General features: G+C 35.4%; 1 protein-coding gene across 2 annotated transcripts in view; it reads right to left on the bottom strand.

The window, feature by feature from the left end:
• Window positions 1-9,816: 9,816 nt before the first annotated feature.
• Window positions 9,817-21,003, bottom strand: part of RASA2 (RAS p21 protein activator 2) — a 423,219-nt gene continuing 412,032 nt past the window's right edge. For both annotated transcript variants that reach the window (XM_071812516.1, XM_065844393.2), the window contains 10 exons: window positions 19,907-20,013; window positions 18,503-18,589; window positions 18,344-18,421; window positions 17,814-17,887; window positions 16,575-16,681; window positions 16,218-16,300; window positions 15,140-15,348; window positions 13,816-13,919; window positions 13,033-13,222; window positions 9,817-12,197 (listed from right to left, as the gene is read on the bottom strand). In XM_071812516.1, the coding sequence (XP_071668617.1) occupies window positions 12,167-12,197; window positions 13,033-13,222; window positions 13,816-13,919; window positions 15,140-15,348; window positions 16,218-16,300; window positions 16,575-16,681; window positions 17,814-17,887; window positions 18,344-18,421; window positions 18,503-18,589; window positions 19,907-20,013 (1,070 nt within the window). In that variant the 3' untranslated portion in view covers window positions 9,817-12,166. The remainder of the gene's footprint in view (window positions 12,198-13,032; window positions 13,223-13,815; window positions 13,920-15,139; window positions 15,349-16,217; window positions 16,301-16,574; window positions 16,682-17,813; window positions 17,888-18,343; window positions 18,422-18,502; window positions 18,590-19,906; window positions 20,014-21,003) is intronic.

Genomic DNA, 21,003 nt, shown 5'->3' with positions numbered 1-21,003 from the left:
CATTGCCAAATAGGTCAACTTACATTCAGAATATCTGAATGTGCTCAACAAATTTTTGGTTTTGCAGTTTTAGGTACATACACAGCACTTACTTTTGTATGTGGTCTAGGACATTTCCGTGGAGGTGCACCCTGAAACATTAACAATCACAGAATGGTTGGGGCTGGAAGGGACCTCTGGAGATCATTTAGTCCAACCCACCTGCTAAAGCAGGTTCACCAGAGCAGATCGCACAGGAATGTGTCCAGGTGGGTTTGAGTGTCTCCAAAGCAGGAAACTCCACAACCTCTCTGGGCAGCCTGTGCCACGGCTCTGGCACCCTCAAAATAGTTTTTCCTCATATTCAGATGGAACCTCCTGTGCTTCAGTCTGTGCCTGTTAACCTACCCCATCATACACCTTGAATGGGAAGGATCAACAAGACATCACAGATGTGCATGGACTACACTGGCTCACCATAGCTTATCCACCAAGCTAAAGGGAAAAAAGTCTTCTCTAGCCCCAGATCTGACCCTTGTGCATGCACACATAAATACACCTTCCTTCCCTCCCTCCCCCCACCTTGCCTTTAATTTCTGATCAGTTAATTGCAATTTATCAAGTCTCTGACCACATTGCCGAAATCACAGTATATCCACATTGATTTTGGTGGTTGGGCTGAACATGGACTGAAGTCATTTGGCTTTGCAAGCTGATGCTCACACTTATATTGCTGGCTGAGGCCAGATCTTAAATGTAAGCAAGTTCCCACTTGCACTGTGGAAAAATCAGTTGGTGGTCTATGTGTTAACCCACTCTTAGAAAAGTCATACAAACCAGAGTACTTATCTTCACTGTTCTGTACTAGTACCAGTCCAGTTCTGGATCTACATCAGATTGTGGTGCTAAGCTTTTAAAGCTAGGCTGGATTACTGCTTCATAACTTCAGAAACGGTTCCTCTCTTTGCCACTTAAGAAAACATAGTATCTGGGCTCAGCAGAATTGTTGCTGAGTTGAGGTTTCAAAATACTAATTTCTTGTTTTTGCCAACTTTCCTTCAATAACAGTTGCTGCTGATTGTCACAGCTGGGTTCCATACAATTACGAAGGCACAGGAATGATGATGTGTAAGAATACGGTACAAATAAGAGCACAGAATAAAAAATAAGATAAAGGAAAGGCAGAGACAGCAACTGCATTTCTTAAACCCCTTTTACCATTCAAAATATTATTCCATTCAGAAATGTAGTGCTCCTTGCAACAGAATAAGTATAATTTATGTCTGTGTAATTCGGCTCTTAGATGTTAACAACAATAAGGTAATAGGTACAAAATTAATGTGAATTTTAAATTTTGTTTGAGAAAAAGCGATGTTGGAGAACTTGAATGTCAGGATCCCTAATCAAGCCTAGATTTTCTTTATGTTGAGGAACTAGAGAATCTTTATTTGTAGAATCACTGGAATGGTTCCTACCTTCAGTTAGGCTGAATATCATCCATGTTAAAACACACACTGGTTTGATGCTCTAAGCATAAACTTATTTTCTGCTTGCCTGGTATAGCAGACTCGAGAAGGAAAGCAGCTCCAAGTCACTCTGTGGACCATGTATCAATCTCAGAATGAATTACTGCAAGCGTAGAAAAGGAGTACACGGTGCATTCATCCAGCTTGGCAAGTGCTGTAGTGTAACACAAAGTGTGAATAGAAAGAAAAGCTTTCCACATGCACTCCTGCACTTTTAAAACAAAGGAAAACTTCGGGCAAGACTTTTTAGTACATTTATGTATTTTAAAAACGCTTTAAATGTTTAAACAGGACACCTAGCAGATGCCAGATTGACATTGCTCATGAAGGCTGTTCCCTACATACGAAAAAGCATTACGAGAATTGTAGTGCGAGTTTCTCCAGCTGTGGCTCACAGCTTCTCCTGAACGGACTGGGCTGTCCTCACTGAGAGGAGAGGATGACCCCATCCTCCTGGAACTCCAACTCCCAACATGTTTTCCAAGACTGGTAACAGAATAAATTATACACTTTGGCAGGGGGTTGCATGTTGTGCACCTTGGCCACAAAAATCCGGCCTTTGGTGATAAAGTAAAAGAATTAGTTCAATCGCTTCAGTTATATTGTTCTTAAAGATCTCTTGTTTCTACATTAATCAACTATCAATTCAGAAGGACCTGTCTTTTCCTTGAAAACATGATTAAACAACATGTGAATAACATATTTTGCTCTTACCTCGGGTGATTCACACTTCTCTCAGTCCACACTGCCAATTCCCAAGCTCACAGAAGTCAGCCATGGAAGCAACAACTGCTGCCTTGATGTCACTGGGCCTCTGGTTTGGCCAGAGCTGAGAGACCTCTACATTCAGAGGATCCACCATACGTAGCTGGTAGGGCACTCAAGCTACTACTATCATTATGCTAACACAGCAGTGCGTGACGATAACATGGACTGTAGCAAATGTACTAAAAACCCCATGATTACTCTCATTCCCAATCAGAAAGAAATGTTATAATTAAACTAAAATGAAAATATTTAGATGCAAAATTGCTTGTTTTTCCTTACTGTGGATGTATCTTACCAATAAGCCTCTCAACAGCTATCCGGGAAAATTTGAAAAGATCAATGATACAAAGTTGAAGTAACTACTTTCTAGTCATAAAATGTCATTAACTTTGATAATTCAGTTATTTGTAACTCATTTTTTTCTCCCTTAAAAAAACCTCAAACCACACACACACAAAATACCAACCAAAAACCAAAACAAAACCCTTGTGGCACTTTGAAATCTGAATTACTGGGACTAGGCATAATCCAGAAAAGTTTTAATTTAAAACTGCTTTTTGTAAAACTTGAAAATGAATACATCATTTTCCTTTGATAACACACTGTATTTGTATACCTTTTGCAAAGATGTTTAAATTTTGCATATATGTTACTAAAGTAAAAAAACTTTGAAATTTAGTTTCCGCTATGTCAAGTGTCAACTGCCTCTAAATAGAGATTTAAAAAAAGCCTGGTATACTCACTCTTAGTTTACACAAATTGCCTTGTCATCTCTAATTTTTCTTTGCAGGGATTAGATAGAAACTGGATGCAATTCTCTTCAGTTCTAAGAGCTCATAAGACCAAACTATGATACGGATTATAATTATGTTTGGGTGCTATCAAAATGTCACATGTTTGCTGTACACTTTGCAAATGCAAATACAAAACATGCCAATTTCAACAGTTTGGCAATGCTAGTTTTAACCTGTAACCCTCCCCTCAACTTAATTGCTTCATGATGCCATCAAGCAGTTTTTCACAGCACAACTGAGAGGGGGGCAGCAAAACAAGTGGCTCAAGTATGTAGGAACTGCTCTGGATCGCCATGGATAGAAAAAAGTTGGTAAAATACCAAACACAGTCATTACAACAATTAGGATCCCTTCCTTTATCCTCTCCTCACCTTCTCATGTGAGAAGCCACCAGGCACAACCAGCTCCTTTGATGAGCATGTCAATTCAAAAGAGATGCAGCTCTGAATTTATTCCAAAAGGCTGGGATATCCTTTGAGAGAAGGGATTACCAATGTGAAACACTGTTTTCAGTATTAGCATGAAAGAGATGTTTTGAAAACTATTTGTTTCCAAGTAGAAAGGTCGTAACTTTCGATTTGGTGCTTTGTCTTGCCTGCTCTTATCAGTAAAACTTGCATTTTTACAGTGCGGTGCCAGAGCTTCTATTAGCAGTGAAAGCTGCAGAGCAAATATGATACAGGTACCTTTAACTCTGTGTTGCTTTATAGAAATAAAATAATAGTTTCTCAACTAGTAATTATTTTCTTGGCTATTTTATCATCTAAAGAGCTGTATAAAAAGTTTCAAGCCATGTTGGAGCAATACTGTCCTGGCACTCCAGAGTTCAGCTGTTCCCTGCAGACACACATGACATTGAGGAGGTCGCACATGGGAGAGTGGCACAAAATATGACAGCTCTTTAAGTGACTTTTCTCTATGTACTTAACTGTAAATAAATATTTTTTCAGATTGGGCAGGGGAAGACTGCATTTGCTTATCTCATTCAGACTTTACTGAAAATGTTCCAAACAATCTAAATACAGGAACTTGAAGTAAGCTCCTTTCAGTCCATCAAGTGATTGTTCCACTAGAATTACAGCTGCTCAGCCAATTGTGTGCTGTAGAACAGGGGAAAAACAACTTGCTTGGCAACTGTGAATGGGAATGTACCTAATAACAGGCAATCCATTTCGGAATAGTTTTATACTATACAATTTATAATCAATTAAATTTCTGCAATAATTTCACAATAAGGATGCAGTGTAACTAATCAAGGATTGATTCTGGATTCTTGTCTCCGTATCAAATAATACTCATTGAAAGCTCCGGGTGTTTGACACCCAACTTACACAATTGCCACATCAGTTACTTTCATACTCCTAATCCCATTTGAAATGAATATAACAGATGCATCTTCACACCTTGTAAGAACATCTTCATTCTTCATGCTCCTTTAAAAGCTGAATATTGCACAGACAGTGGTTGGGAAGCATGTACAATGCCTTTCACAAATCTTTTGAGAACGGAGATGTCTGGAAATGACCTGACTTTTGTTCTTTTTTTCCTTTCTTCTTTTCTCTTACAACTTTGAGATATTTGTTATTTTTTTTTTTCCACAGCTTGCTTACTCTGAAACATAGAATCGAAGATTATTTTTACTAATAACACAACTGTTATGGAAATGTCAGTTTTATGATAATGCAAAGAACAGTTATGTAAGTGTGTGTGTATCTTGGCCAACTAATGCACGTGCTGGATTGTATTATTACACTTACTGTTTGTTCTGACAATAGACTAACATCTATCAGAACACTTAAGTACTATGTCAATTTATCTGCCAAAGAAAAGAATTTAAGCATAGTTCTGTACCAAAACTGTTTCTTACACTCTAGGTCATCTACGTCTCCACGCCATTTTGCCAGTAGGAATACGTTAAGCAGGGCTATTAAAGGCCAGTACTAATAATACTGTTGTGGTTATAGCCGAGACCTGGGTAAGGGCAGACAGTGGGGCTGCAATGAAGGCAGACAGCACAGGAACTAGTCTGGATCAGCACAGTGGCTACCACCTGTGACAAAACCACATGTAGCTGTTCTTAAGGTTTTACTGAAGTTGCCTGATGCAACTGCCAAAATGGAAAATAGACTTCAATATTAATATGTACAGTTTCTGTGAAAGAGAAGCATGAAGCAGGCATCCAGAAATAATAAAAAGAAATCAAACCAGGCATTAGGGAAACACACTGCACTTGTGGAGTAAATCGCATACCAGTTTTACACTGAAAGGATCCTGCTGGGAGACTGAAGAAATCACAGAAATATATTGCTACCCAGAGTAGCAAATGGAGTTTAACAAAAGTACATCCCCACCATTTTCCCTATATTGCTGCACATATAAAGTCCAGGAATGAGTTCAAAGCCCAAGAAGCACCAGGAATCCAGATTCTTAAATACATTGTGCATTACTCACTCATTAAGTGAAACAAACAGACATCATGACACAGAATACACAGAAGTCAATGACCTTTGCATGGGAACCTTTCTGCTTTACTGGCAAAACCCTGTCTCACAAGAGACTAAATAGCTCCTGACTTTATTAAGCTGCTTTGAGTCTAAACCCCTGAAATTTCTCCATTGTTCATACAACGCCCAGAATTATCCATCTCTCCTTCTGAAGCACAGATTTAAAGCAAAGGACACAAAGACCTCAGACTACTTTATCAAATTCTACACTAGGTTCCTGTTCACTAAATGTTTTACTCTCCGGAGTGCAATTCAGCTATTACTGCTCCCCCCTGGAGAGTGTGGATCTTCAAGTTAGCTTGTCTCATATTCCATTTCTTTCTTTTGAATTAACTGTGAAGAAATAAGAATGTGTATTTTAACTGAGGTTAGCTGTTTGAGAACAGAAATGCATTCTGAACTGAAAGCTGAAAAGCAAATTATGTTGTTTTGCTGTTATGAGGGGGCACACCCCCCCACCTCTTTTGAAATATCAAAACTTCCTATAAATTTGTGAGGTAGTACCGTTTGCCTAAATAGTTTAAACATCCCATCACTGTTTGTATCCTGCCTAGTATCAGGATAGACCCCCATAAGCCACTGTTAGCAAATCCTGCCCTCGGATCCAAAAATCCCACCCCCCCCCCAAAAAAAAAAACTACCAGCAAGAAAGGCCACATAGAAACCTGCCTTACAGAAGCTCCCTTTACTCACATGTTTAAACTACTGGATGGTATTGCTCTCCTCATTCACACTTGCAGACATTATATACTGTCTACCATGGCACTCAACACATTTTTTGACTTTGATCCACCTTTCTACTTTCAGATTTTGGCCAAGGTAGTGCCAGAACATATGCATGTATAGTTCAAGTATATACATAAATATTTCTTTTTTTAAAGGGAAAAAAATAAAAAACCAAACCCATGTAAATGTTACACTATGACAGAATTATGTGACAGGGAAGACTTGAGAGAAATCTGAACCAACTGCTCAGGAGGAAGCTCGGTGAATTATTCCGGTTGTTAAAAAAGATCATTGTATGTTTTGTTTTTAAAGAAGTTAAATCTTTTATGGAGTTTTTCAGAAGTACTGGAACTCCTCCTTGTATTTTGCCATTTGTACGTCTTGATGCTTTATTTAAGATCTCTTATCCAGGACTAGGGTTCTTTCTGTGTCAATTTTTGGGTACTTGTAAAAATCAATCAGGTAACGTGTAATGTATTTGGTCTAATTTATACTAGGGTGTATCAGTCATATTTGGAGAAAAGGTGAGAGATGGAAAGGTACAGGACTAAATACAACTTGTGAGGTAAATTATAAACTGTATTGCATCATTATCATATGGAGGAAAAGCTTGTACAAATCCCTCAGCTTACATTGTCAGCCTCTGGGGTGTCAGTTCGTGACTTGATTAAAATGACCAAATACTTGACAAAGCATTTTGCCTGCATCTGGCACCATTTAAATACTTTCTAGTTACAGAAACTACAGAGAAGCACTCCTTCCTCCTGGACTTAAAATGTGCATTGCTCTGCAAAATACATAGCACCTTGCCAGCCCCCAGTGAGGTAATGAGACTGCAGTGTATATACTTAACCCTCTTTATTGCGTACTTTAAAGGTCTATGGATGAAAGATGCAACATAAATGCCAGGTCTGAGCATTATTGTAGATCACTTGATTTTTATAGGGCTGTTTCCCTGTTACTGATTTTATGTTTGTCACCTGCTTTTTGCTGTCTGACCAAGGCTTGTCGCTGTATCACCTAGCAACCACGTCATGGTGTTCAGGAAAAGCAGAGGCTGAGCAGGCGGTGTTAAACCCGTGGAGCTCCCAGCCCTCAGCTTCTGAGCCAGCTCCTGAAGTAACCCTTGAGTGGGTACGGTGCCTGCGTGCTGGTCTGGGAGCAAAACACTGCATGGACACCCGTCTGGCTGGCTCTGAAGCCTTCTGTTGTAAGATACACACAACACCCTTCAAAACAACATCTCTCTCTGCTTCTTGACACAGTGGAGTTTGTCACTGAGACACCAACCTGGAGTAAAGCAGGGGATAATTCGCACTTTTTGAAAAAACAGAATGAAAATCTCCTGCAACACTATTTCAGAGGGACCAGGTAAGAGATTTTTACCTTTAAGTCTTAAATTCAAGTCACACAGTAGATGTGCTTTGTCTGTTCTACGATTCTCTCAGCTTTTTTCCCCTCTGTCAGTAGTGACCAAAAATAGAAGATGAAAGTGGGGAACAAAATCACAACCCCTGAAAGTAAACTGATTGGATTTTAAAAAAACCAGCCATATAAATAATGCTTCTAAAATGAGAATAAAGATTTATATCATCTTTTTGGTGATTTCATGGAACACTGTATTAAATAAGATTTATGTATGGCTGAATTTGTTATTTTCCATAAACTTTAATTAATGTAAATAATATTTTAAATGCAATTCAGCAAGTTTGTCTAATTGCTTTTATTTTTCACAAAAACATTCTTACAAACCATATGTAGTTCCTGGACACTGCAGCCACTGGATCCTTTTAAATCCTATTCTGATTATAAAGCAACTGATTATAAAATTTTTGTCCCTGACCTAGGTACATGAAGTGACTTTTTAAACTAAGTAATTTAGCTAAATTAGTCTACATTCTCAGTTCTTACAGCTTTACCCTCAAACTCTTGATTTTTATTTATTTTTTTTTTAAACAGCTGCCTAAAGTGCTGAGTCTCAGGAGCAAAGAATTCCAGCAGCAGTCTCATCACAGCTGAGCACAGTAACACTTACTGCTATTACAGGATTTCATATAAACCTTAAATATGCTTCTGTAACTACTTGTAAGAACCTTAAGTAAATTGTATGCATTTGTCCATTCTACTGGAAGTTGCTTGTATTTTATTCTAGGAGCTGTTGCTTATTGGCCTAATTTTTATTCCATATGGATGCTCTTTTAAAGGCAATACTGAATTAGTCCTTATCACATGTTGCAAACTTTTACTTTAAAATACATATAAATGAGCAGAAATTAAAGATAATGTCTCATACACATAATTTTCCATATATTATTATCCTGCTTACTATAGTCTACAGGTAGACTATATGAAGATAAATATATATAACTCAACTGTCTGTAGGCTACATAGAGTTTCTCACTGTAGTTACCTACATGTATGATGTGGGACAAAGATGTATACAACTGTGTGAGAAACTAGCACACTGATTTTCAAGGAATCCTCTAGCCACAAAGGCCTTATGCATCTACGATAGCCAGCCTAGCCTGAAACTATATGTGCAGAGCCTACAGATCTTAAATAGGAACGCCCTCTTTATGTCACGGTTTAGAGAAAACTCACCATAAATGAATAGTTAGGGAAGGCAGCATATTACCAGTGAAAAGAATAGATCACTCTGCTATAAACATCACAGAATTCTTACCACAATTTTTTTAATGACCACAGAAAAAAAACGCCTCCACACATCAAATTTTATCTTTAAATTCCTCTGCTTTCTGATCTCTGCAAATGTGATCAAAACAAATGTCAGCTTGGGCCTTAAGACAGCTTACCTCAGAATTAATCAAAATTAATTCCAAAATGGCTGGAAAGTTTGCACTGTAACTGCTAATAGGAACTTCCATACCAGCAATAAAGGACAACAGGTCAGCTCTCTCTACAAAGAAATAAAACATCTCAAGACATTAAAACACGCTTGTACAAAATTATCTCATTAAAAATGCTCGCGAGCACAGAAGGGGAAAGCAGGTGGCAGAAAAAGTGCAGAGATTACATAAAAAAGAAAGAAGATTGAGAAAAGATTATTTTTTCCACATGCAATATATTTAAAATAGGTCTGACATATTATATACCAGCTTATACTGGTACACAGGACAGGTAATGAAAGACAAATCAGTAAGCAATGAAAAATATTAGTTGTGTAACACAAATAACATAGTATGAAATATTCTTCAATACATCAGACTAGTTGTTGCAAACATTTTAAAAACTGTCAAATTACTAAGGCTTCTGTGCATCTTGTTATGCTAAATTATTAACTATCACTTCTCTCTCCAAACACCAATCTCAGTTATACTGTAACAATGCTGCAGATGAGTACACAAGAGCCCTCAACTTACTTTTGTGTTTTGTTTTCTCCTGTCAACTAGAATTATCTCTTTATATCCAGCTCCTGTATGTTAACTCCCTTGAATTAGGTCTTCACATAGATGCTAACATTTTTAAAAGTCACACTTCACAAGAAACACATAGCATATCTCAAGTTTGGTGTAATTTATTTGTGAGTTACTCTCAAGCAATGTTACAAAACATTTTAATGATAAGAAAATAAAATTTAAATAAAAATACATTCAACAATACATAATCATAATACAAGTTAAAAGTAATGATAATTTACAATCCTAACAGAACTAATTACTGAATAACATCATCTTTCTAGACTAATCAAAATGAAGGCAACTTTTATTATTAATCATCCTACTTGTACCTAATTAAATTCTAGAACATCTATTGCATTTTAAGATGTTATAAAATAAGGAATCTTAATGGTCACAAATATTCAATGGCCTTTGTTTTTTCCTAGATGTTTCTGTACCAAAGCAAAAAAGTGCATATTTTAAAAAACTTTGCAAGAGTATACAATTTAAGTTTTCATAAATTTGACTTTGAAAACAACAGAAAATGGCTTCTTAGGAACAGACAGTTTGCCACAGGGTTAATCCATATACAGCAAAACCTAATCTGGACACTCAACCACATTCAACTTTGTTTAATGGCAGCTTTTTATTAATGGCAATTAATCTGACCCACGTTACCTCGGCAAAACACATTTCTTGGCATTATTCCCTTCTCCTTTCCCCCCATTTCAATTGTTGGCAAATAGAAGTCCCTTAGAATACATCAAATGTGTAAAAAAGGAAAAGGTAAAACACAGTTGAGGTGATTAAGTGATTGTAACGCTGCAGATTCTAGTGCTGAATCCCAGATACACTGAAATAGTTTGTCTGGTATTAAATGAAATAGCTACTCTAACAACTTTCATTCATTTGAAAAGAGATTTCAATCCTGTCTTGCCAACTTGCTTCTATTACAGAAAGCCTCCCTACAACAGCATCATAAATGTATAGTAATTTAAACAGCCGATGGTTTCAAGCATTATGGATTTCTATTCTAATTTTTAATTTACATTCCTAATTAATTTGGCCAAATCATGATTATTTAAAAAAAAAAAAAAGAACAACCCCCAAAACACACCCAATATAACAACAACAAAAGATCCCACAGCAAATGCTCCAAAAATAAAAGTACCACATACAGTTATTATTAACAATAATATTCCAAAGAGTACCATTGTATTTAATACTGATGAAGCAAAGTTACCACAGTAGTACCTTTGCTTCTTCTTGATTATATACATATATGTTCTTTCAGTATAAACCTAACCTCAGATGAAGTGAGCAAAAATGATTAAAGTCAAGAATGCCAGTTTAAAATTAAGTGGTAAATATTAATCCATATAACTAAAGATACAAAAATATTCACTGAAGCATTGCTTAAAGACAAAATGTTGATCATTCAACTGATCATAACAAGCAGATACTACAAAGTATCTAAAAATAATCTGGGATAGTCCAGATATCTAAAGTGCTTTGAGTGATTATAATAGAAATTATTTATTAGATTTCTAGTCAAAAAGTGAGCTGGACCTAGCCATTACTTTTTATTAAAAATAACAGGAAAAAAATCATACATTGGATGATATAAATTGATCAGTACTTAACCACAACCTGTTCACATTTAGATTTTTCTATCTGTAGGCAAACTTATTTAAAAAGAATGTTGCTACCCTGCACTTCTTTTTAGATTAAGAAAAAATACGTACCTTAAAAACATCCTAAGGAAAATACATAGTGGTCTAATGTCATGTCACTCCATATATTACTCACACCAAATGTAAACAAGAGGCACAACACAAGTTCCCTGATTTCTTCTTCAGTAAAAACATAACTAACACTGGTATCTGCTGTCCAGATTATCTGCAGCATACTGCATGATTTTGTAAGACTTCAGGTGTAGATAAATCAAGTCCTGACAACACCTAATACAAGAAAAAAAGTCAAATGAATTGAGTGTGAAGCTTCAGATCATTTCCATGTCATAGTATCTTGGCATTTCTATTTCAAGATCCATTATCAGCAGGGCAGGCACTCATGGTAAACTCATGTTTGCAGTGTATGCATTGAGAGATGTAATCCAACCAAATGCCATGTGGATTTTCTTCCATGAAAAACGCTTATTTGTTTAGAAAGTTCTTCCAATAAGACAACAATGGCAAAAGGACATTTAGATTTATTCACACCTGTTACCGCAAGAACCTGGAACTTCAAGTTCTTCAGCAAAATGAGAATAAACCTTAAGACCAGATTTCCAAGTAAATATTTTGCTATTAAATATTAAATAGATTGTCAACACAACTAGCTTTTGTGTTCATTCTTAAATACTTTGTAAAAATGCATATAATGGATTTTTTAACAAACAAAACCAAAAAACAAACACTCAAGAACATTTCCAGTTTCTTTTTCCATCCAAGTGCGCCTGTTTGCTTCAGTTAGGAAACCTTTCCAACAATTGGATTTTCTCTGGAAAAAAAAGTAAATATTTTTAAGGTTAACATTTGCTTTCTACTTCTAAGCATAAAATTTTAATTTATTAAGCAAACCTTTTTTTTAATTTTTGCATAATTTCTACCACTATTCGTGAAACTCCACGATTTGGGGAAAACCTCTAAATCGAAGTCAATTTCTCTTAACAACTCGGTTCAAATACTAAACTAGGCAAACCAAATTGGGGGCTGGGCATTTTTTTTTTTCTGGTGAATCAAGACTCACTGATGCAAAGAAGAAATCAGAAAACTTGCTAGTGGTGTTCCATAGATACCAGCCAGGATTGAAGAGAATGAAAAGAACCTGTTCTGGAACACCAATGTACTTTAAAGGATAGATTTTTTTTAACTTCACCAGAAGTAGTATTTATCATTGACCATTGTAAGCAAATTACACACAGTAAAAACACTGCATGAAGTGTAATTTTTACTGTTTTATATAACTTGATATTTTAATTATTTCTTAACTGAAAATTGAAATTTTGGAAAAAAAATCAGAAGGTAGGCAGACAGTTTTTAAATTTTGTGTGTGCTTCAGAAGTTAAGTTGCAAGGAAACGGCAGAATTGTTGCACCCGCTTACGGGAATCTCAGCAGGAACACAGATTAATCCCACACCACAGGAACTTCTTTTAACAACTTGTAAAAAACTGCATTACTACAAATTATGTACCTGATTTTCTTCACGTCTCTGCATTGCCTAAATCTACCTTTAGTTTAACTAACTGTACCTCAACAAGCCTGGCCTTGTTCTGTGATTTATTTTTTAAAAAATACACATTTATGTATGTCAAAAGTGCATAAGATACTTACTCACTGCCATATTTAGCACTAGATGATCTCTTCTTTTGATATTTTTCATGGCATTCATTCAGCTTTTCTACTGTATCTATTATCTGTTTAAGTGTATGAAAAGTTGCTACAGAATCTTCAATGGTGAAGTTAGAATAATCATCTGGTTCTTTCCGTGGACCTTGATAGACTGCTATACTTCCGCAAGCCTCTACAAAAGTTACCACAATGATTCCAATTAGAATTTCAATAATTAACAAACAGATCTAACTCTTATGTAAACGGTGATTTTGAAATTCTGAAATGTAAAGTTACTCTAGCTGATACATAAAATGGATTAAGACAAAAGCAGGAGACACAGTATCAACTGGATGTTTTTACAGATCTGTGGCTTATTCTCTGCTGGTTGCGTTCAGCGCCTTGAGCATGTGGCTCTTTGCTGGTCACAGTAACAGAAGCCTAATGCATTCCTGCAACTCAACCATGCTCAACAGAATTTACTCCATAGTCAGGAAAGGCAGAGCAAAGACAGAAGTGCAACCAGCTATAGCTGCAGTCTCTCTGTTTAGACTGTTAAGATATTCCATATATGCAAATTCAGTTAGAACAACGTGCATACCTGATGTCTGCTGTCAAGAAATGGCTGAAGAATGTCTGATACCAGAGGACTAGGACAACAAAAAAATAATCTGTGTCTCTTATTACTTTAAGGCAAATTCTTAAAACATCAAATTGATGCCATGGGCCTAAAAAATTAGACCTGAATAATATCAGTATAATTCTTCTGAATTATTATTTAAGTACCTTCCAACTTCTGTAGTTTAGACATGTTGATAGTAAAAAGTGAGTAAATTCTTTCTGTCTCTCTGTCTCCATCAATCTCAATCTGAGTATCAGCAGGAACATCTCTAAAAGGTGAAAAAAATCGACGGGTGGTCAATATAAGTCATTCTTGAAAGGTTTGAAAGTAAGTAAAACCTGATTGGTTTGAAATACTTAACCTTTCAATGTGTCTATTGCTTACAAACAGCTTCACAATTGCTACACAAAACAGCACGTATTCTGTAGAAACAGGCATACACAGTTTTGAGAACAGTGAATACAGCGATCCTAAAAATCACTTTTCCAATAGAATTTAGTATTCAGTATGTCAGGAGAAAAATATTTCAAAAAAAATCAAAGTAAGGTTAATTGTTCTTAAATGTCAGTTAAAAACCTCTCTTAAAATGTCAAAATCTACCATACTTGAAACATAACAAGAACAGAAGGACAAAGATACATTCCTAAACCAGAAGAGTTAAAAAAAAAACCAGAAAGACAAAACCAACCGAAAGTTATTTAGTAATGAGAAACCTAACGTAAGAATGAACTGAATAACACAGAAAAACTATCACATATATATATGTTTTCACAAAGTTATCTTGTAGGACTTATACTGAATTTTAGAGGAGTGAGATCTTTAGTCTGTAATTTATGCAACGCATCCAGTTAAGGGAAAAAAAAACCAAACAAAACATAAAAAGACCAGAAGCATCGTTTTCAGAAATCAGCAATTTAAAAGAGGCATTAATACATTATAAGACGTTATTCATTTTCCTGACATGCCTACAAAAAACAAATGATTCGTCAGAATCTACACCTAAGATTATTTAGCTGATTTTCCTAGTACGCTGTGTTTTAAAATACATGAGGTTAAAATCAAAAAGTGACTGTATAAACCAAGACAATGTCATTAGAGAGAGACAGACTTCCAGGTTGAGCGCTCTGCAGCAAGGTATTTAAATTATTTCATATAGGTGACCTAGGCATGTCATGTTTCTGCATTCAACTTGGCATCAAAATTAACTTGAGCTATTAAATCTGTTATTCTGTGTGGAAAGAAATTAACCATTCAGTAGTTCCAATTTACAGACTGGACTGATCACCTTCACTTCACATGGTGGCTGATGAAGTAATAGACTTGGTAAAATCCATTCAAGTCAGGTCTTCTTAGTAGGGCATGTTTTTAGTAGCACAACTTGCTGAAGTAGACAGCAAAAGCCTTGCCTTCAGATCATCAAGTTCAAGAGCGAATCATGTATTATTTGTCCAACAAAACATATGTATTTTCATTTGAGAAGCAACTTACGCAGTACAACGAGCACAGCCCACCGTGTTCTCTATCGTAGCCTTGCAGCAAAGCCAGCTCCCATTCAGAAAAGCAGAAGGGTGGTAAAAACTAAGCCTCTTCTGGTTGCATCTCGTTACCCGGCAAAGAGCTTCTATCCACTCACTAGCTTCTACGCAGTTATTTGCCTGGATATAGAGCGGCTTTTCTCCATGTAGTACTTGAAACATCTGTAGAAGGAACGCAACGTTATTCAGCTCAGGAAAAAAACTCCAGTTATTGAACAACTTTGAATACATCAAAATAAGAGTTCAAAGCTCAGCCAATTCAACAAAACCAAATCAAGACGAAGTGCAGCAAGGAGAAAAGGAAGACTTTTCACCTCTTTTGTTTTACTACATAGCCCTATTTAGGAGGAAAAAAAATGCTCCCTGTGTTCTGCCTACATCATTTCTTCATCCAAAAAAGAATCAGAACACGATGCATTTTCTGTACTTTTCATTCACATTTCTTTAAGTGTGATCTCAGACTTGATGCTTCATTTCTCAATAGTAACAGAAGACTCCCAGAAGTCTCTCCTTTAGCAATCCTCAGCTTAAGTAACAGCCCTTTTTTATCACTGCCTCAGAAATTTGGATTAAAATAACCATAGAAATACTCATGTGTTACGGGACCAGAATGAGGCCATGAGCATAGATAACTGTCTTGGCTGATGAAGGTAGCGTAGAAGTTGTCAAAGGGGACAAACATAAATTTGGTAATACTACTTTTCTAGTAGAACATAACACATACTACTAATACCTTATATAAAAGTGCTTTGTAATAAGGTCACAGTAGTTTTAACCTTCATTCCAGAAATTTGGAAAGGGGGGCTGAAGTCCTAGAATCAGACAGAGAAGGTGCACAGATCCAAATCTCCAGGTTAAGTTCCACATTCAGAGTACTTGGAAATACTGCATACAGCTTTTTATTCCTGACCCAAAAAAGATTTTTTTTATGAGGTATTTAGTAATAGGGTTTCAGTAACTCTATAAGCTAATTACCATTTTATGTTTAAAGAATACATCAAGAACTACATATAAACTATCTTTTGACTCACATTTTTCTTGTTGAAGGAGTTCTCATCAAGTTTTTCCACTGCAAGGATGTTTTTGATTGGAATAGTGAAAATTGGTTCTTTATCTGTAAGAATTGCAAACAGATGAGTGAAGCATTTTAAAAAGAACCTTGATTTATAACCTCAGTGCACTGGTTGAAGTTCTCAAAACGTGCATTTTTCTTACTGAGAAAATGTACATGAATCATGGACAGAAGCATTTGGTCATCAGGGCAAAGGTAACTAAAACAACATATGCACTTTAGGTAAAGAAAAAAATTATGCATATTAAAAAGAACAAATCCGATGCAAATACTCAGTAAATATTGAGAAAAAAAAATTGTAAAATAAACAATTTACCTTGCTGTTTGTGGTAGGTGAGTTCTCTACTTGTTAGACAGAACCACCGCTTCTTGAAATTCTTTTTACCGATCCGAGTCCTTCCCTGAGCTCTTTTGTACATTTCTCTGCAAAGACAGAATGAAATGAAATACAACCATTAGTCTTCTGAAGAGCTTTCATAACCATTTCTTGAGACAACGCATTATTGTTCATCATGCAGCAACATTAAAAATTACTTCATTGTAGATACAAAAAAATCTACTAGTTGTTCAAAATAGATCCTCAAGACTACTCCCAATATGGTGATTGTGTACAGAGTTCCATAAACAGGAAAGGAGTTAGAAAAATATGCAATCCAGACTTTTGTTTGTAGCAGTAAATTTGGAGTAGGTGCTTACATATTCACATCTAGAACTCGACATTTTCCTAAAAGCAAGTAATGTGTATCCAACTGCAAGATTCTCTCTTTCCTGCCACTTTCTACATGTGAATGTAACTTGGTCTTATCTTGATCAGAAACTGAATAAAAATGGAATGACACTGAACAGGACTCAATACCACGGTTGGACACAAACTTTAAGTACACTCACACCACAATTGTCTCCTTTCTTTAGGATCTTTATCAGAGGTACCTTTCTTCCTTGTTTGAACTTTGGACAATTGTGTCAAAGAAGAATCTTTACTTGCTATGAATCTGCTTCCTGGATAAATACAAATATTCTTTTTCCCCATAAATGTTTTTTAATTAATTCATCAGCTATTCTTGATCAAGATCAAAAAGAAAGTTAATCTCTTGAAGTGATTTGTACCTTAACTTTTATAAAAGCATTCTATCATTTACTGGTAAGTACTCCAAGTACAGGGTAAATTTTTGTCCTACATTAAAGGCAGAACATTTAGCTGCTTGGGCTTAAACTGCATGCAAAGTATTTATAAATTAAATTAACATGCTCTTTTAAAATACACTTCACGATCCTGAATAAATCACAGAACACACACTGAATTGCAACAGGCTTTAATAGGTTTTAAGCTGCTTTAAAGCTTTTTTCCGAAGTATTTAAAAGATGAGTTACGAAATTTTACAGCTGTTGGTTTAAACTAATTCTGCAAACTAACAAAGAATTATCACAAATTACTAACATAATAATTTCCACAGTATATCAAACATTTTCATGAGCATTAATCTGACATTGGTATGAATGAAGAAAAAGTAAAATCAATTCTGTTTTGCACTATATAGATTCAAGATGTATTTACCCTTCTTTTAGATGCACTGGCTCACTCAGGCCACTGGGCTCTTTACTTTCAGTAGAGGAAACATCATCTAAGAACTTAAGGAAAAATACACAGGGAATATACACTATTTGGAAACAAGGAACAACCAAAAGCTATTTTGAAAATATATATGCACAGTTTCTCCCGCAACAGAACAAACACGTTATGCAACAGGTGAAATGAAAATATATTGGAGGGACTTGGAACAATGTAACAAAGGATGCCCATAGGCCACATAAGGTCTTTTAAATAATTTCCTAAACAGCAGATCTAATAAAGTCTGATTAAAAACAAAAATTATACTTTTTTTTCCAAACTAAATTAGCTTAGTCCACCATGTATAAATCTTGTGTATTTAATTGTAGTGGACTTAAAAAAAAAAATTAGTCTGAAGTGGACCACAATTGTTCTTTTTCTCTCTAGTAGAAAATTGACCAGTAACACAGCCTTCTAACAATTCAGACTGATCAGATACATCAACGATTAAAAAAAAAAAACTAGTTGAAAAATACCTTTTTCACAGATTCAGTAAATTTTTCTTCTTGAAATGTTTTGAAAAACTCACACATGAACGTCTCCTTGAAACTTGACTGAAAGAAAAGGTATATTGACATAAATAAACTTTTAAAGAACATGATCTATGAAATAAAAAAGAATTTTAATCGTCTTACAAGTTTGCTTTTGGTCAAACTTCCCCAACTCCCCAAAGTCTGGATGGCTTTTGATATAAGAGTTAATGTTCTAGAAGTCTGTGCATCCTGAAATAAACAAAATTCAGAAGTCACATTTTTTCACAATTCCAGGTAAAACTTTGATTTAAAAATGAAAATATTACACAATGTAGTAAATGTGACATATGTTCATTCCTTTTCTTCGTAACCCAAAGAGAAACATATGCAAAATATTGTCCTCTATCAGCACTTGTGCTTTGTGAATATATGTATATTTTATAAGATGCTGCAGCATGTTCAGTATTCTACTCACTATCACTAGAATTTAATACAGTACTTGAAAAAATATTTTTACCTACAAATCATCTCAAACCTTGTAACTGTTACTACACATCTAATACTTCTGAACTATTAAAAACTTAACATTAAACATAATGAACAACTGCTGGACAAATGGCAGAAATTTTCATAATATGAAGCGAACCTGAAACTTTGTCTTTAAGGCTTTTGACCAATATATTTGCTACCTCACTGCTTGCATTTTAGTACAGGATTATAAACACCCACAGAAAGGGGCCTTGGTGTTTCCTTTAAAAACTTTAACACTCGAGCAATAAAATCCTGTAAACTTTTTGCTTAATAAACTGGATAATGTCAAACGAATGGATTAGAATATGTTGATTTTTTTTTCTTTCAAGAGCACACCACACTTAAGTAGATTAAAAAAGCTAATAAAGATAACTTCTAGAGCAGCATATTTCATACCTATTCTGTATTTTATGTGAAAACAATACAGTATTTTTGTCTTATCTCCATATTCCTATATTTTAGGTTTATTTGGTTATGGTGTGTTTTTCTGTTTGGTTGGTTGGTTGGTTTTGGTTTTTTATTTGTTTTTTTAAATTCATATCTACTTGACAATTTGAAAACTGAAAATGGAAGATTTGGTAACCCACTGCAACTAGTCGAGTCCAGAATAGATATGCGGACTAATTATTGGATAACTCTAAAAAATACATTTCCATTTGTGGTTTTAAAGTGACATCTGGATATTTAACTTCCACACTGAAAGTAACCAACACAGTTTAGATACATGCCTTAAAGAACCCTCAGTCATGCCGCTCTTCTAACAAAGCAGCACATTCCCAAAAAAGGCACAGCGTCTTTAATATCAATAGCTCTTCTACATCAGTTGAAAACACTTCATAAAGACTGAAAAAATTGACCCTTCAAGAACTGCGAATGTCTTAATTCCTCTGGGGACGTATAATATTGAAAACTCAAGCTAGAGACATTCAATAATCTTGTTTCCCAGTTACAGACCCACTGAAGTAACTTATGCTTTCCCAGATAAACAGATTCAACAGTTATGAATAAAACAGAACAAAGCTTCACGAAACTTACTGGATGGTGAGGTCGTAAATGAAAAGTATGAGGTGAGACTACGGCTACAGCAAAGAAACGAAGAAACACAAAGCTGCTCACTGCAGAATACTGTACATGAGGGTCATCTGCAGAGAAAAACCATGAAATGTAACATGCACTAAACTTAACAGGAAATAATGAAGACAGTCGACATAAAAATCCTTATGAAGATAACATCAGAAGTAACATTTATATTTTAAAACAGAATAGAAATGGTACATGAAATGAGAAAGGTGATCATGGTAAGAAATGTTCTACTTAAAATGGAGGGTTTATTTTTCTGAAAAGAAGTTCTGTTCTATACAACTGGTTCATCAGCTCCACTACTAGGAATGATGAGATTATTGCAAGCATTTACATACATGCTGTATGCATGTTGAACCCAAAGAGAAAATACTGTAGGAGTTGCCTTTTAACACTAAGGCTGTTGGGTTTATTCACCCATAAAGCCCAAAACAGATCAATTCAAATACATTAATGCTGCACAACAAATTCAGTCAACTCATATGAACACCTTTCAACTCAAATTCTGAGCTCCATCATAAAACCATAGTGGTTTTGATGCTGTAAATGAGGATTTTTTCATGTAATATCATTTACACCTTTACACTAGAAAATATAGTGGGATCACATTCTTACTCCACTGACCATTTCAGTGTGATCTGTGCAGGAAGTTGGCTACTGCAAAAGGACTGGCTTAACTTGAGCAATTTATGGCATCAGTTCCAGTGACAAAAGTGAATCAGAGAACGGCTCCAGATTATGAGAAGTACATTCTTCGTTTGTAGCTTATTATATGACACTTCAGATTTTAATTGACTGAAGGATAAGGGTATTTCAGATCCACCACATTACTGCTATATTAAAACCATTCTGAAAGAATAGAACAACTCTAATACTGGCCACATTACAAATGCAATTAAATATTTTACATTTTCCATCCTCTCCAAAACTACCTGTAAGTAGTAAATATATGAAGATGGCTTTACCAGAACCATAGAAGTTCTGAATGTACTAGTCATTATTAACACAGTTGCAGTTCATGTAGTTAAGATGCACATACCAAATTTATTTCA

This window comes from Patagioenas fasciata, chromosome 9 (assembly GCF_037038585.1).
Source record: "Patagioenas fasciata isolate bPatFas1 chromosome 9, bPatFas1.hap1, whole genome shotgun sequence".
Taxonomy (NCBI): domain Eukaryota; kingdom Metazoa; phylum Chordata; class Aves; order Columbiformes; family Columbidae; genus Patagioenas; species Patagioenas fasciata.
Note: the sequence above shows the minus strand (reverse complement) of the source record. Positions and strands in the feature narration are given on the sequence as shown.